General features: G+C 36.9%; 2 protein-coding genes across 3 annotated transcripts in view; both read right to left on the reverse strand.

Moving 5' to 3' along the window:
* The window catches only part of lmcd1 (LIM and cysteine-rich domains 1), a 259,560-nt gene extending 254,459 nt beyond the window's left edge, over window positions 1-5,101 (reverse strand). Inside the window, exons 1-2 of one of the 2 annotated variants that reach the window (XM_067395758.1) lie at window positions 4,989-5,069; window positions 4,628-4,687 (exon numbers count right to left, since the gene is read on the reverse strand). In XM_067395758.1, the coding sequence (XP_067251859.1) occupies window positions 4,628-4,654 (27 nt within the window). In that variant the 5' untranslated portion in view covers window positions 4,655-4,687; window positions 4,989-5,069. Of the gene's footprint in view, window positions 1-4,627; window positions 4,688-4,988 lie in introns of both variants that reach the window. The other variant, XM_067395759.1, reaches the window with a different exon arrangement.
* Window positions 5,102-5,255: 154 nt separating this feature from the next.
* On the reverse strand, window positions 5,256-15,082 carry gmppb (GDP-mannose pyrophosphorylase B). Its single transcript, XM_067395757.1, has 10 exons — window positions 14,889-15,082; window positions 13,823-14,019; window positions 13,637-13,717; window positions 12,522-12,570; window positions 12,295-12,437; window positions 11,097-11,255; window positions 9,121-9,199; window positions 8,427-8,554; window positions 7,310-7,492; window positions 5,256-6,450 (listed from the first exon to the last, which is right to left on the reverse strand). The coding sequence occupies exons 2-10, from the start codon at window positions 13,952-13,954 to the stop codon at window positions 6,319-6,321; spliced, it is 1,086 nt and encodes a 361-aa protein (XP_067251858.1). The 5' UTR covers window positions 13,955-14,019; window positions 14,889-15,082; the 3' UTR covers window positions 5,256-6,318.
* Between the last annotated feature and the right edge of the window lie 1,807 nt (window positions 15,083-16,889).

Here is a 16,889-nt window from a genome sequence, read left to right on the forward strand (position 1 = left end):
TGCCGAGGTAAATTCAAATTTTGATTCTAGGGCACCTTTAAGTGTTTACACCTCTAAAGCTGAAACTTGCAGTTGGTAAGGGGCATGCCATTTCAAAAACATGTTCGAAGAGATTGACCAATCAAAACACACTGGTCCAGCCGACCAATCAGAGCACATTCGGAAGGTGGATAGAAAGAGGGGCTTCATAGAAACAGAAACTAAAAGACAGACTTGGAAGAGAGGAGTGGAAAAATATGTAAAAAAAAAAAAAAAAACCCGAACAAACAAAAAACAACAAAAAACATTCAACATTCAAGAAAAAACAAACATTCAAAAACAACAAATTGAACATTCAAGTATGAAAACCTGAGACCCGAACACAAAATCAAGATTTTGTGAAAGGCCATATGCCCTCTTTAAATGCTGAAATGTATTAGAATATGTAGAAATTAACATTAATTTCTATTTATACTTTTATAAAATAATCATCGTAGTCAAGTTTCAAGTTTATTTTATTTATAAAGCACATTTAAAACAACCTTGGTTGACCAAAGTGCTGTACAAAGTTACCTATGTCCATCACCAAAAATTAAAAATAGACATTCACAAGACGTTAAATGCACAAGAAAACAGGTAGGTTTTCAAAAGACTTTTGAAATCAGACACTGTGGGCGCTGTTTTGATAGATAAAGGCAATTTGTTCCACAACTTTGGGCCAGCTACTACCAAGGCTCTGTCCCCCCTGTATCGTCGAGATCTGGGTACTCGTAATTGATGACTGGTCTGTGATCTGTGTGATCTGACTGAATTATGCCCAGTAAACAACTCTGACAGGTATTGAGGAGCGAGATTATTTAAGGCTTTGTAGACAAACAATAAAATTTTAAATTCAATACGATATTGAATCAGTAGCCAGTGCAATGAACGTAAAATTGGCGTAATGTGGTCCCGTTTTCAACTGCCCATGAGCAAGCGGGCAGATGCATTTTGGACCAGTTGAAGTTTATGGATAGACGAGACAGGCAGCTTGTGATACAGCAAATTACAGTAATCAAGCCGTGATGAAATAAAAGCATGAATTACTATCTCAAAACTCTTCCTACTTAGGAAGGGTTTAACTTTCGCTAATCTTCGGAGGTGGTAAAAGCTGGAACTGACAACAAGTATTAATTTGTTTGTTCAATTTTAAGCTGCTGTCCAAAATAAAGCCCAGATCTTTAGCAGCAAAAGAATGATAAGGGGTGAGAGAACCCAAATCAACAGTGCTCAGATCAGTTTTTTGGTAGGCCTAAACAGGACAATTTGTGTTTTTTCTTCATTCAGATGCAAAAAAATTATTGGATAGCCATGTTTTCAAATCTTAAAAACAGTCTATTAATTTATTTATGGCAGACCTGTCATTACGCATAAATGGTATGTAAAGTTGCGTATCATCGGCCTAGCAATGATAGGAAACCCCAAAACTCCTAAATATAGAACCAATATCTTGAATAAAATAATCATGATAGCAAATACATTAAGTAAAGTTAACAAGCATTGTTGTAATTTGTTTTATTTAGTTCATCTTGTCAGGTTATGGCCTCCGTGGTCGTTACGGAGAGCAGGCAGCACTGGGCCGGCCTTCGTTGTCAGAGCGGACTCTGAGGACATTTGGGGCTGGAGCGGAGGAAGCCAGTAGGGTTGTGTCTGTGGCCCAGACACACAGGAGGGCTAAGGCATAGCAGGTGAGAGTGGCTTCAATGGCCTCTATGGCCATGACAACCCTGTTGACAGCATATGCTGGTTAGGAATGTTCTGAAGCATGGCAGCTGGTTTGAGCTGGTTTAAGCTGGTCCTTAGTTGGTCCTTAGCTGGTCATGCGCTGGTCAAGTGATGGTCCTAAGCAACTAGCTCCAGCTCAGGACCAGTTTATAACCAACTCAGGACCAGCTCAAACCAGCTCATGAGCAACTAAGGACCAGCATATACCAGCTCAAACCAGCTGCCATGCTTCAAAACATACCTAACCAGCATATGCTGTTTTTTTCAACAGGAAGGAAGAGTGGATGGCTTTGGGATGGCCTCCTTGGCCATGACAGGGACCTCAGGGACCACTGGACCACCAGAGTCATGTCCTCCAGGACCACTGGATTAGGAGGGGTGGGGGCTACAGGAGGCCACCTTCTACTCCACTTCTGAGGGCGAAGCAGAGAGTATATAGCCATCAAAATTCATGTTTATTTTGTGCTATAGCATGTAGGAAGAGATGATCAGTTCACATGCCACTTGAACTAAGGCACTACAGCGATCTGTCACAATACATTAAAGAGACACAAAATTGTATCTATTGTTTGAATTTCTGAAAAATGACAACATTTGAAAGCTGAGACTTTACTTCATACCAAAAGTAACCTGTCTGTCTTGTCTGTTGGCGTGTTGTCAGTGTCCTCTTTGCTCCATGATGTATTTTTCACTGTGTGAGAACATGATGTGTGGCGTGTGAGCATAATTGCTTGTTGGACCTAGCAACAGTAACTAAGGGGGGTTGTTTTTTGCGAAGGGTCAATTGTGAGAAGGCAAGATCAACAAAGAACAGTCAAAGCAATGCAAATACACGTACATAGAATGTATAAGTATTGCAGAGAGCATGTCAATATCGAAACAAAGCCAAATCCTGGACATTTTAGGCAATTTAAAAATCCCAGCTGAATGGCTTTTAAGGTTTAAAAAAAGGACAAGTCAGGGAAAAAGACGTATTGTCACCCAAACAGAGGCTACACAGATTTGGCACAGTGCACTCTCCCTGTCTCATGCTTTTGATTGCATTATCATTAACTAGTTGGTCACTTAAGTTCTAGTGTTGGTGAAGCTACAGATCATTGAATTATGAGTTTGTATCTTGGTAAATGGTTTAAAAGTTAAACTACAGTCAAGATACCCTTTTTAAAGAGTAGAAGCTACACTAACTTTGCTTGTGTCACTTTCTCGCGGCAAATAAAATGTAAACATATCAGGTAACAAAGGCAACATACCGAAAGTCTTTGCAGAAACAATGCTGTGTTGTTGTGAAGTGCAGGTCAAGCAGAAAATTGCAATATACTGTAGTATACTTGCAATATATTTTGTGTTTTTTCCCCCAAAGTATGCGTGCCTGTAACTTATAAGTATTACATATATCCTAATATCCTTTTAAATTCAGGCTCTTAACAAACATTTCTTTTAGAATCTTCATTTTTAAAACCCTACTGTATATAGTTCAATTCCAGAGATATGGAGGTTCTCATTGTAGCTCCATGCGTAAATTGTTCAATTGTACACATTTTCAGTAGGTCACTTTGCATACAGCTGATACTTTTTTTCTTTTTAAGAGAAATATCTGAAGAACAAATTTTGAAATTAGAAATGTATCTTGTTTTCCTCAGTCAAAACATCTACATTGAACATACCTGTCTGACTGCCAAAAATACACAGAAATGGTCAAGTGGAGGCACATTAAAGTGTTAGTCCACTTTTAAATAAAATTTTCCTGATAATTTACTCACCCCAATGTCATCCAAGATGTTCATGTCTTTCTTTCTTCAGTCAAAAAGAAATTAAGGTTTTTGATGAAAACATTCCAGGATTATTCTTCAATGGCCTCCAGACAGTTGAAGGTCAAAATTACAGGTCTTATCTAGCGAAACGGTCAGTCTTTTTCGAAAAAAAAAAAAAAAAAAAAAAAAATGTATATGCAAGGTGATAATTTGTGTTTATAAAGCATATACAGTTGTTATTTGTTATTCCTCATCTGGTATCGCTTAAAACCTTTTTGTGAACAGAGTCCAGCTGCATGAAGTGCTAAGACGAGTCTTAAAAGTTAGTCATCTAAACGTTTTCTACAAGACAGGTCATAATTTTTTAAAGTCTGTTAACCCCTTGGTTAACTGGAAGTTGGTCAAACTAGTTCTTAAGACACATAGTAGTTAAGTTTATGCAACTGGCCCCAGGATCGGCAAAGGACCTCGAGCCAACAGGTGTTGTGCTGACTCCCTGCCACCCTGCCAAATTTCGACTTGTTAAGGCCGCTACACAATTACCTGATCCTACCCCCACTCCCACACCTTATTCAAACCAGTGATGCCCAAAGTTCAAGTTTAAAAAAAAATAAATAACAAGGGGGTCTTTACTTTTACATTTATCTTAAGACATGGCACTAGTTAGAATGTGTCATGCTTAATCATTCCCAGTTGATCTTGGACCTCAAATCCATGGTTTCCAGCCGTTTCGTTTTAGCAAGGACGCTCCGTTTTGGGGCAAAATGAATTCCAAAAACGAGACGTCTATAGTTCCTAGTGCCTAACTATCTAACTATGTGTAAATGAAATCTTATGTAAACTTGACAACCAGCGTACTCTTGTTTTCTTATTGCTGTGGGGGGGGAGAAAGAAGCCTCCACCCGTTTGACAATTTGTCAGTGTATGGATGCCAAAACAAACATAATTACTGCGCAAAAGCTTTTGTTTTCACTATAAAAAGATCAAAACAGAAAGCTCAAGTTTTAGATGTGGTATTGGCAATATAACAATGGTGAATTCATCAATGAAAATAAACATTTTGTACAGTTAAAACCTCAACGCGCATTCACGAGTTGAGTTGAATTGTTTGAGAATGAGGTAAGATAACTTACCTTCTGATCACTCGCCATCATATCCATTCTGGTAGAAAAGTAAGTCTATTTCCTAAAGTTCTGTCGAGTAGAGCGGAATTCAGTCAGTGTTTGGTGTGGTGTGTGTCCCTGTGTCTGATGATGATATTGAGCTGGAAACGTGTTTGACCGACTGACTGGCCGTTTCCTTCGACCAGGAATGAGACATTACATCACCCGTGAATGTGAAATTAGACTAACTATATTATGTTTAAAATGTTACTCTGTGTTAACATTTTTGTTTATAGAGCCGTTGCATAAAAGCGGTGATTATTGTTGAACAATATCCACTGTAACAACTGTAAAAAAAAACTCAAGAGAATTTTTATATTAAATCCATTACCTTCTGATCTCTCGCGAACATATCCATTCTGTGTTAGAAAGGGAATTCCATTGCCTGACGTTCTGTATAAATGAAGTCAGTAGTTTGGTGTGTAGTGAGGAGATCAAAATGTCTGCTTCAGATTTATTTGAGACCCCACGACGCGTCCTCTGTCTGACTGACCGCTTAAAATACTAGAAATGCCCGTGGTCTCTCGTGCAGGAATGAGACATTACATCACTCGTGAACGTGAGATTAACACTAAGCCTCGCATTTCAGTTTCCTCCAAACACTGCATTTAATTATAGAAACAGCCAAGGAAGCAAACAGGTTTGCATACATTTTACAAGAATAACAACTTTTTGTAAACTTTGATGTGCACATACACAATGTTATTATTTAAATTATGAATTACTGTATAATACTGGTGTTGTTTTGATATTTCACAATTTAATAGTAAAGAATTTCTTATAATAGTTTAAATTCAATGCTTTAATGATTTCCAATTGTTTTTTAATGCCTTGGATGTGCCTTCAGAATGAAATCAAAAAGACATTTCCATTGAGTCCATGTGGTTTCATCTACATTTCTGTAATTAAAAAAAAAAGAAAAAAAAAAAAAAAGTGCATGAATCATTGCTGTCTTATTTCTGTTTAAATTCCAAAAAGCTGCAACTACAAACATTTAAAAGTTAAAATGGTTTAAATTGCTTTCAAGTACCAAACAGCTCACATGTTTCATGGGTTTATATATATATATCTACATCAAATTTCTGCAGTGTTTTGCAGTTCAGAGTAATGAATAAAATATGATTTGTATAAGGTAGTACATACCACAGGTGTGAAAATCTTTACAGTCATCAGCTACTGCATCATATGATACATAAACATACTTTTTATTCTTTCTACAGGCACCAAGTTTTATCCAGAAAGCATTACATGGCTCCATTTATAAATGAAAAAACAAACAAAACAAACAAAAAACAATGAAAAAGAATAGACATACTTATTAGACAGCCTAATGGTGTCTCAAAATCAACAAAATGTACCAAAGAAAGGTGAGTCCTGGTCTTATTGTCAGTAATAGAGAACACAATGCAGAGGATAATAAAATAGCACTTTACGGGTCAGAAATGTGTGATGCAGCATTTTAGTTGGAGAGAATCTACTACAGATGTGATTTACCTGTAGAAACACTACAATCAGTAACTGAATATATTTCAGATACTCCACAAATAACACCTTTCTTTCCCATCATGCTCATTAAGCACAGCAGCCAATTCACTCTGTCATCCAGTGTTAACCTTTCAAACACGCACTTGGGCACTTCGTGAGTGGCATGAAAGGTTTTTTCACATGATGATTCGCGGTTCAGGAACAGAGTCTATGATGGATTTATGAGGCAGAACATTGGCACCGTTGATGTAGAGTTCATCGTTCACAATCACATCCTCACCCAGAACGGTAACATTCTCCATCCGCACCTGACCAACACAATTGCAGTACCAATCCTCATCATACATAGCACACACACAGAAAATTCTTCTTACTGTACAAGCCACAAGAGAGTATAGAGAACTAGAGTAGGGTTCAAAACAGCTCAGTAATAACCACCCATTCCCATAAAGCTCTCAGCAAACACAAATGTTTTTGTTTAATCTTATATTTTTACAATACATATTTTATCCTTAAAATTAATTGCTTATAGACTATAGTTTTGTACTGGTTCCCTCATTCTTTTTTTTACATTACATAATTCACAATGCTTCATGATATGAGCATTCAAATCAATAATATTCAACATTATTACTGATTTCATGACACTGACACTATTAGATGAAGTGAAGTGAGCTGGATGATGACATCACTTTTTCCTCTAGAGCTTCTTTAAAGCTGAACTGAACTAATTTCATATTGATGAACTTTACACAGTTATTTAACCAAACTGAATTAACATTGAACTTACTTCAGTTGAACAATGACACTATTGTCTTTTTAGCCCTGCTGTACAGCAGAATTGAACTCCGTTTGCATCAATTAATCATTATTTTCCTGTTTATCACTGTAAAGCTGCTTTCAAACAATCTGTATTGTATAAAGTGCTATAGAAATAAAGATGACTTGACTTGGTTTTTCTTTTCTACTGTGAATGAAAGTCTTTAATATTGTTATTCATCTTGGAGCTACAGTAGTTTGCTAGGTTCTTGGCTTAAAGTTCTTTATAGAAGGATTCCTTTGAAACTGCTATGGAGAAAATTAATGGGCAAAATATTTCCAAAACCAAGGCTGCTGAAAAGTTGGGCACTCACCATTGAGCTCTATTGGTGAAACTGTGAAACTCACCCACTGCCCCACTGATGAGCTCCAGCCCACAATGCATGACTCCAGCCAGGAATGGGAGCGTATGTGCGCCCCCTTCAGAATGGTACAACGCTTTACTCTCACCCCATCCTCCAGAACGACCCCAGCTCCGATCGTTACATTAGGCCCAATGGTACAGTTTTCCCCGATCACTGCCGTTGGGTCCTGGGTTGAGGTTAATGGCATATGTCATATATTTTTAGTACATGTACCATATTCTGCTCAAAGCACCTGCCTGGAAGTTTCTAGTATGCCCAGTAAGACCTTAATTAGCTGGTTCAGGTGTGTTTAATTGGGGTTAGAGCTGAACTCTGCAGGACAGTGGCAGGTTTGGACACCCCTGACTTACAATATACTTAAAGCACAATATACTTTGTTGCTTTAAACATTTTCCATTTTTTTAAAAGAGAATAAATATGACCTACCTGAAGGCAGTTACAACTGTCCCTAAATTCATTTTGTTAGTTCATTGGACACATTGTGTCTAGTTATGGATGTTTAATGTGACAGTATTTCCTGAAAATCCAGAGTGAATTTTTTACTGAAATAGAAGTCCTCTGTCCTTCATTTAGTATGGATTCATATTAACAAAAAGATTCAAGAAGAATTTTTAATTTTAGAATTTAACTGCTCAGAGCTTCTTTTTGTTTTATGTATGTGAACATACCATAACCTTTCCATTATTTTGAAAGTCTCAGAAGCCTAATTATACTGTATACTATATATATATACACTATATTATATATATGTTACCAGACATTGTTGTCCGAGTTTATTCCTCATTTAAAGTATTAAAACATAATTTTGACAAAAAGTTAAGTGGATTTCTGTCTTCCCCCATAAAGTAAATAGAAACTCTACTTACTGAGAATAGCTGCCAGGGCATGTTACGAATATGGATGTCAAGTAAACTGACTTGCGTTAAATGGATGCTACAAAATATTACGAGTGTGTAAAGTGAGATTATTTTGTGCTACTACTACCACCTTGTGGACACAGTCTACATAATTAATATCAACATGTCAGACTAAACAAGAAGTAAATCTCCACTTAATGCATTTTGATACAAGGAGACAGGACAATAAAAAAAATGTCACACCACAAGAACATTTCCAAGGAATCCTGGACCAGTGCGGAGCCTCTCAGGAGCCTGTTGCCGTACGTACTGCAGGTACATGCACATGCCTGTCAGGAAGTCTTTGGGCTGACCAATGTCCATCCAGAAACCTGGAGCACAGACAATTAACTTAGTTAGCAAAAACCACTAATGGCTGCCCCAGTGTGAATGTGTAATTTCCCAACAGCAAAATTGTGGCCAGTGAAAATGCTAAGTGACTAGTAACTTTGGAAAACCACTAGCCACAGTGGCTGGTGAGCAAAAAAGTTAATGTTAAGCCCTGCTGAAAAGGCAAATATGCAAATAAGAAGTTAACCCAGGCCATACAAATGCCAAGTGAAACCTTGAAACCTGTTACTATTCACACCAACTATATTTCTATACTGTAATTCCTAACCTAGGGTTAAGACTGAACAATGTGAAGCATGGAAAAAGATAACCAGGGATTGTGTTAATGCAGGATTTAAATGGGCTGATGGTAACAATTTTAACCATTTTAAGTGTAAAAGGCCCATCTGATTATTTAGATGAACTGTAAAGGAATTATATTAATGAACATATAAGTAAAGGACCTGAAGTACAGATGCAATATGGTGTTAAATATATCAATATATGCTTGTACTGGAAAATCGCTCTAATTAAGCATATTTCAGGTGAAAGATGTGTGATCCTTTACCTTGCAGCTCCATGGCATAAAGGTGTCCCTCCTCTGCCATGACAGGAAATATTTCCTTCTCAATGGAAGTGGGTTGCAACTGAAGTATAAAGTACAAGAAAATGTTGAAAGACTTTCATAAAAAACTTGTATTTTTTTCCTGAAGTATGCAGAAAATAATCCTACCCCCTGAAATATATCAATGGCATAAATGACCTGAGATATTGTGCCAATCTCTGTCACAGCCCTAGTTTCTGGAAATAGTACAATAAAAACCAGCCACCTTGATGCTCTTTGTTTAGCCAATCAGAAGTTTTTTGAGAAGCTGTCTATCTACATTTAGATTTAGATTTATGCATATGGCAGATGCATTGGAAGCAACTTGCACTGCATTCATTCTTACATTTTTTCATGTTCATGCATTCCCTGGGAATCAAACTCATGTTTTTAGCTTTGCTGGCACATGCTCTACTGTTTGAACTACATTGATGAATGGTAGATGAACTTAAGAAGTGTGAAACAATCACGATTTCTCATTTGTCAACAATGGCTTAACATAGTCACACGTTTTGATAGGAATAGAGGAAAATAATAGGACTGCCAACTTTGAAGTAAGATTTTGATGATATGGGCTGAATTAATCTCACGCACCTATTGGAGATTTTGAGGATCAGCAATTTATTTTTAATTTAATCTTAAAACTACTAATTACCCAAATACTTAATATTGTAGTAGATCTATTTTTAGAACCTTTTTTCTATATGTCAAGATTGCATGCTGGTTAGCTAGCTAGCTACCTTATTACAGTTATAATAAAATACATTCAACAACATTTTTGATCAAAAACTTATTTCTCTACTTTATTGCCCTTATGTCCTGCGATGGAATGCAAACCATCCAGGGTGATTCCCTGCCTATGGCTCGAAACACTGGGAAAAGCTCCAACATCCCCGCCTACAGAACCTATAGATGACAAGCAGTTCTGAGAATAGATGGATTGATTTATAGAATAAAGAATATAGAAAGTTATGTGCTGGGGACATTTAAGAGATAAGACATTTCTCTATCACATCAAACTGCACAAGTGCATGGTCAATACCAAGCAACCGACCCACAGTAAAAGCTATACTTACGAGCCTTTTTGAAGCGTTTCATGTGAAGTGTTTTAATGTCATGTTTCTTTAGCTCAAACAACAGAACATGGTGCTAGCAATGGTCATAGGTTTGATTCCCAGGGAATGCATAAACTAATAAAAAAATATATAAAAATACCTTGAATCCCAAATCTTTCCAAATATTTGCACCCTTAAATTGATTTCCTGGGGCATTTTTACCTTTATAAGGGCAATGTTTTTCTAACCTTTATATCAAATTCTTACAGTTAATCACATTAAGGCTATGATAAAATCAGTATCAATAAAATCCACTTTTGCACTGGTTACACGTGGTCTGCGGTTGTGAGGTCGGTTGGATGTACTGCCAGATTCTCTTAAACGCCTTTGGAAATGCCTTATGGTAGAGAAATGAACATTCAATTCACAGGCAACAACTCTGGTGGACATTACTTCAGTCAGCATGCCAATTGCACACTCCCTCAAAACTTGCAACATCAGTGGCATTGTGTGATTAAACTGCACATTTTAGAGTGGCCTTTTATTGTGGCCAGCCTAAGGCACACCTGTGCAATAATCATGCTGTCTAATCAGCATCTTGATATGCCACACCTGTGAGGTGGATGGATTATCTTGGCAAAGGAGTAGTGCTCACTAGGACAGATTTGTGAACAATATTTGAGAGAAATAGGCCTTTTGTGTACATAGAAAAAGTCTTAGATTTTTGAGTTCAGCTCATGAAAAATGGGGGCAAAAACAAAAGTGTTGCGTTTATAATTTTGTTCAGTGTATATTGATTGCGGATTTTCCAATTAAAAAAAAATATTTTTGAAAATCCATTTTAAAATAATAGTTTTGTGTGATGGCATTTGAGTCACTCCTGACCTGTATTCTTCTCAGCATGGCAGGACTGAAAATGTACATCCCAGCATTGATTTTGTTGGAGACAAACACTTGTGGTTTCTCAACAAAACGGTGTATTCGTCCAGTGTCCCCTTCATAAACAACCACACCATACTTAGATGGTTCTTCCACTTTTGTCACCTGAAACATCAGCCAGATGTTAATGTTGGTGAGTAACAGAGAATCAGGTGAGTAATGTCCTTTTCCTTAAAGGGATAGTTCACCCAAAAATGAAAAAGTGATGTTTATCTGCTTACCCCCAGGGCATCCAAGATGTTGGTGACTTTTTTTCTTCAGTAGAACACAAATGATGCTTTATAACTGCAACCGCTGCCGTCTGTCAGTCAAATAATGGGAGTGGATGGGAACTTCTACAAGAGTAAATAAAACTTGCTTAGACAAATCCAAATTAATCCCTGCGGCTCGTGACGACACATTGATTTCCTAAGACACGAAACAATCAGTTTGTGCGAGAAACCGAACAGTATTTATATAAATTTTACCTCTAAAACACCACTATGTCCAACAGCGTTCAGCAATCGCTTGGTGATGTCTGATTGCGCTCTGACAACAGTGATGTCTAGCATTCATTGAAGTATATGCGCGAGACATTACTGCCGTTGTCAGAGCGCGATCAGACCTCACTAAACGATTGCTGAATGCAGTTGGACATAGTGGTGTTTTAGAGGTAAAAAATGATATAAATACTATTCGTTTTTTTGCACAAACCTATCGTTTCGTGTCTTAGGACATCAATGTGTCTTTACGAGCCACAGGGATTAATGTGGATTTGTCTAAGCAAGTTTTATTTACTCTTATGGTAGAAGTTCCCATCCACTCCTATTATTTGACCAACAGACGGCAGCGGTTGGAGTTAAAAAGCATCATTTGTGTTCTACTGAAGAAAAAAAGTCACCTACATCTTCGATGTGCTGGAGGTAAGCAGATAAACATCAAATTTTCATTTTTGGGTGAACTATCCCTTTAATATTCCTTTCAAGATGTAGGACGTATGAGGCAAGAATTCAGAGAGGTAGAAATTTACAAATCACATTTGGATCTAAAAATGTACTTTGAAAGAATCTTTAAAACTTCTCATATAGGTTTGAGTCTTATTCAAATCTCTGAAAGTGAGACCATATTTTTCACAAAATTTGAAAAAAGAAAACGGATCCCTTACAACAATCGTGCCCTCTCTGCCATGCTGTTGGTGGAACTTCAGCATGTCATCAAAGGGGAAATCACAGATGACATCACTATTGAGAACAAAAAAAGGTTCCTCATTGTCGGTCAGCAGCTCTCGAGCCAAAGCCAGAGGACCAGCTGGAAAAAAAAAAGGCTACAGATTTACAATTTCACATTGACTGAGGGTTGTGCCATCAAAGCGATATGCAAATGTTAACCCACCAGTGCCTAGAGGTTCCTTTTCATGTGAAAGGGAGATTTTTATTCCAAGCTGTCAAAATCACAAATAAGATTGTATTACTTTGATATTCGCCACATATGACAGGCTATCTAAAACATGAATGTTCATTAAAGGGTTAGTTCAACCAAAAATGAAAATAATGTCATTTATTCCACACCCGTAAGGCCTTCATTCATCTTCGGAACACAAATTAAGATATTTTGATTAAATCTGATGGCTCATTGAGGTCTGCATTCACAGCAATGACACTTCCTCTCTCAAGATCCATAAAGGTACTAAAAACATATTTAAAACAGTTAATGTGAGTTCAGTGGTTCTACCTTAATATTACAAAGTGGCGAGAATACTTTTTGTGTGGCAAAAAAAATAAAAATAAATAACGATTTTAACAATATAGTGATGGGCCGATTTCAAAACACTGCTTCGGAGCTTTGTGAATCGAATCAGTGACTTGGAGCTCCAAAGTCATGTGATTTCAGCAGTTTAGCCATTTGATAGGAGATCCGAGTCACTGATTCGATTCGTAAAGCCTCGAAGCAGTGTTTTGAAATTGGCCCATCACTATATTGTTAAAGTCATCATTTTGTTTTTTGGCACGCAAAAAGTATTCTCGTCGCTTTATAATATTAAGGTAGAACTACTGAACTCACATAAAATGTTTTTAGTACCTTTATGGATCTTGAGAGAGGAAGTGTCATTGCTGTGAATGCAGACCTCAATGAGTCATCGGTTTTAAATCTTAATTTGTTTTCCGAAGATGAATGAAGGCCTAAAGCCGGGCACACATTTAACGACTAGCTAAAACATTCTAAGACTATGCTCAACACACAGCGACTGTTTCCTGCGACTGAAGCAGATTTAAATACTTACACATGAGATTTAAACACCGACTGTAATCGCTGACTGAACGCAACTGGCTCTGACTGGATGCGTTTGAGCATGATCAGTCACAGGCCTAAGTATCAATTTACATTCATAATCAGCCTTACAATCTTTAAGTGTGTCTTCAGCTTTACAGGTGTAGAACGACATGAGGGTGAGTAATAAATTACATTATTTTTGGGTGAACTAACCCTATAAAACCCAATAAGCATACCCTTTGCTCCTGAGCTCTCATCTCTCGCTCCAATAGCTCAGACATGTAGCTCACAGCCAGAATGACATGACAGACTCCAGCCTGACCAAAAAGATGGCAACAATGAACATTATATGAATGTACATCTAAATGTAATACTTCAGAAAAAAACTAAATCTGACTGTATAAAAGAGTGTTCTCAGCTACCTTGACTAGGGCTTCCACCTGATGAAGCAGGATGGGTTTGTTGCAGAACTCAACCAGTGGTTTGGGCACAGTGAGAGTGAGCGGTCGTAGCCTTGTGCCATAGCCACCAACAAGAATCAGAGCTTTCATCATGGGTCAGTACAGCAGGAAGCAGTCAATGCAGATGGGCATCAGGTGCAATCATGTATGAACGGTACCTGAGAAACACAACAAGAAACATTTGAAACTAGAAGCTTTAATAAATAAGTCCTCATTATATCAGTATTTAAAAAGGCACCAGACACTAGTGAACACGGAGTCACAAAGTCACAAGGTAAAGTATTTGACACCTATATCTGTCCCATTAGAACACACCCACACAGCACAGCTGTAATACCTGAAAATCATCTCTCTCTATCTTTTACAAAGAGCTTGATAACCAGTCAAGTCTGGACACACCAAGTCATTCTTTCTTTATTATTACTATTTTTGCACATTTTTGAATAACAGTAAAGCCATGGGTTGCATTCTGAGATGCCTTTTTACACCGGATTGAAGACTTTGGTAAAGCTGGTTTTATATTCGCACATTCGGACTTCTGATAAATTCAGACTTTCCAATAAATGTGCAATAAATTAATGTTTGCGAATTTTAAGCAGCGACATGATATTGGCAACCAACGATTGTCAACTTACAACATTTTTCACAGTCGATCAAAATAGGCAAGTATTGTTTTAATGGCATATTTACTTGTGAATGTCCACTGAATGTCCAATGTAGTGTGATTAACAAGGCTATTGAATACGGATGTCCGAATGTGCGAATATAAAACCAACTTTACCCAAGAGGATTGAAGGGGTTCCCATGTATGCTGGACACTTTTTTGGATGCTTTTCATTCACTAGCCACCGCAACTCATACATGTCAAAATGACAATATTTGTCTGAAAAACTAATTTAATATTTATCTTTTTAAAACATAACATAAAAATAATACAATTTAACTAATTATTATTACTATTATAATTACCAGACAGTAAAACTGTACAGCTCATGTTTCATTTTATTTAATGGTAAGTTAAACTCACCCAATAAACGATTCACCTGCTGCTCTGATTTGATGATTACGTTCAAATAATCAACAAAACATGGCTTTTAATCAACTCACTTCCACAAATAAACTTTAATTAATCTTTAATGTCGTGTCTATCTGACAGATTTAAGTATCTATAATATTCTGTAACGAAGTGAGGTGAGTTGAGTTCCGTACAGTGATGATGAGACAGCGTGAGGGCGGGGCCACAGCTCTGGAGCTGTGGCGTCATGGGTCAATAGACTGTACCAGTATTGCGAGGGAATCTGTGGACGTTTGCCGTAAAGTCCGGTAGATTTTACAACATGAAAACATAATTTAAATCATGGAAGAGTGATTATGAAATCATTTGTTTTATGACAGAATACGGTATAAAGCTAGTTATAAACAAAATACAAGATTAACTGTTTACATTGGCTGTGGTGTCCCCCATTAAAATGACACACGCGGTCTCATGGACCAATCATTTCATAACAACGTGGCGCAGAAATGAATAAGAGCCTAAACAATCATTTCATAAGAAAAGTTTGAAAAGATTTAATAAAGTAAAAAAAAAAAAAAAAATAAAAAATAAAAATAAAAATAAAAAACATAAGGCAAGCAGCTCTATTTATAAAATAAATTACCCTATATAACATTTGTTTAGGACAATATTGTTTATGCTTACACGCAACCATGTTTTAAGAGTTTTGTGAGTACGGCACAGTGATGCCCTTATTTTAATCATGTGTTCAAATGTAATAATAATAATTTAATAATATCTGACATAGCGTATTTTTGTATTAACATCCATAACTGAAAACGTTTCTTTTGTATAATGTTGCATCTACGCCACTAGGTGTCATCGCAACACAGACAGTAATAAAATAAATACATTAAACCAGGCAAACTGGTAAATATTAAACACTGTAGCATTAGATATTTGTTTCTATCCGTGTCTTTATCCATCTTCATTTTTTGGCATGTGATATCTCAGTTTCCAAAGAGTTTCAGTGGACAAACCTGCTATGGAAGCCCATTACCGTCACATAAGAAAACAAACAAACAAACAAACAAACAAACAAACAAAAAAACTGAGATAAGTAATAATTTTGACTTAAAAATCGAAATTATGACATAAAAATTCATAATAACATACTAAGGCATAATTATGAAATTAATGACATTAGATTTTTGACATGCTACGTTTTAATTAGAAAAAAAAAAATCGAAATTATAAGCTAGTCGAAACATTTGAACAAACTGTCAAATATTTTAACATCAAAGCGGCTGTTGGTGATCCTGCAGGCCCAGGCACGTGCACACATAGACATAAAAGGGGCTTGAGCACCTGCCCTTTTTCTTTCTCGAGAGAAAGTGCCATTTTTTTCTTTTAAATAAATTAATTGCTGTTTGCGCACAGCTTCCCTGTCAAACAAATATATTTACTGAATAAAAAAAAATACAAAAAAATACTATACCAGGTCGGCTTTGTCGAGTTCAGATCCTCACTCCGCGACGCGCCATTCATGCCCGCCTGCCCGCACGCACGCTCGCTCACCTTCCTCACCCCACCTCGAGTTTGCTGCTGGCTGAAAACTTGTGACAACTATTCCCGCGAAAATGCAACTGCTGTCTGACGATGAGAAGCAAAAAAGAAAAAAAAAAAGCCCTAGATGGATGCATCCCGTCTATTTCTTTCAGGTAGGCTAGCCTATGTTCACAAACCTGAAAGTTTTGGCTAATTAAGGGTTATACATTTAACGCTGCATTAATAGTTTGACCACCATCAACGCATCTGCCTGATTTGATACTAATTTATGTTATATTATAATTTCAATTATTTTACTGTGCTATGCATTGCGTTTTGAACCATGGTGAATATATCTGTAGGGCTTTCAATACCAGAAGAGGATCATTCCATGGACGCACATCCATGAACCGCATTATTAGACAGTTTTCTAAGGATGCATGGTTTATTAAAACTATTTAAAAATCATAGCATTAGCTACATAAT

Source organism: Chanodichthys erythropterus, chromosome 10 (assembly GCF_024489055.1).
Source record: "Chanodichthys erythropterus isolate Z2021 chromosome 10, ASM2448905v1, whole genome shotgun sequence".
In the NCBI taxonomy this organism is placed as follows: domain Eukaryota; kingdom Metazoa; phylum Chordata; class Actinopteri; order Cypriniformes; family Xenocyprididae; genus Chanodichthys; species Chanodichthys erythropterus.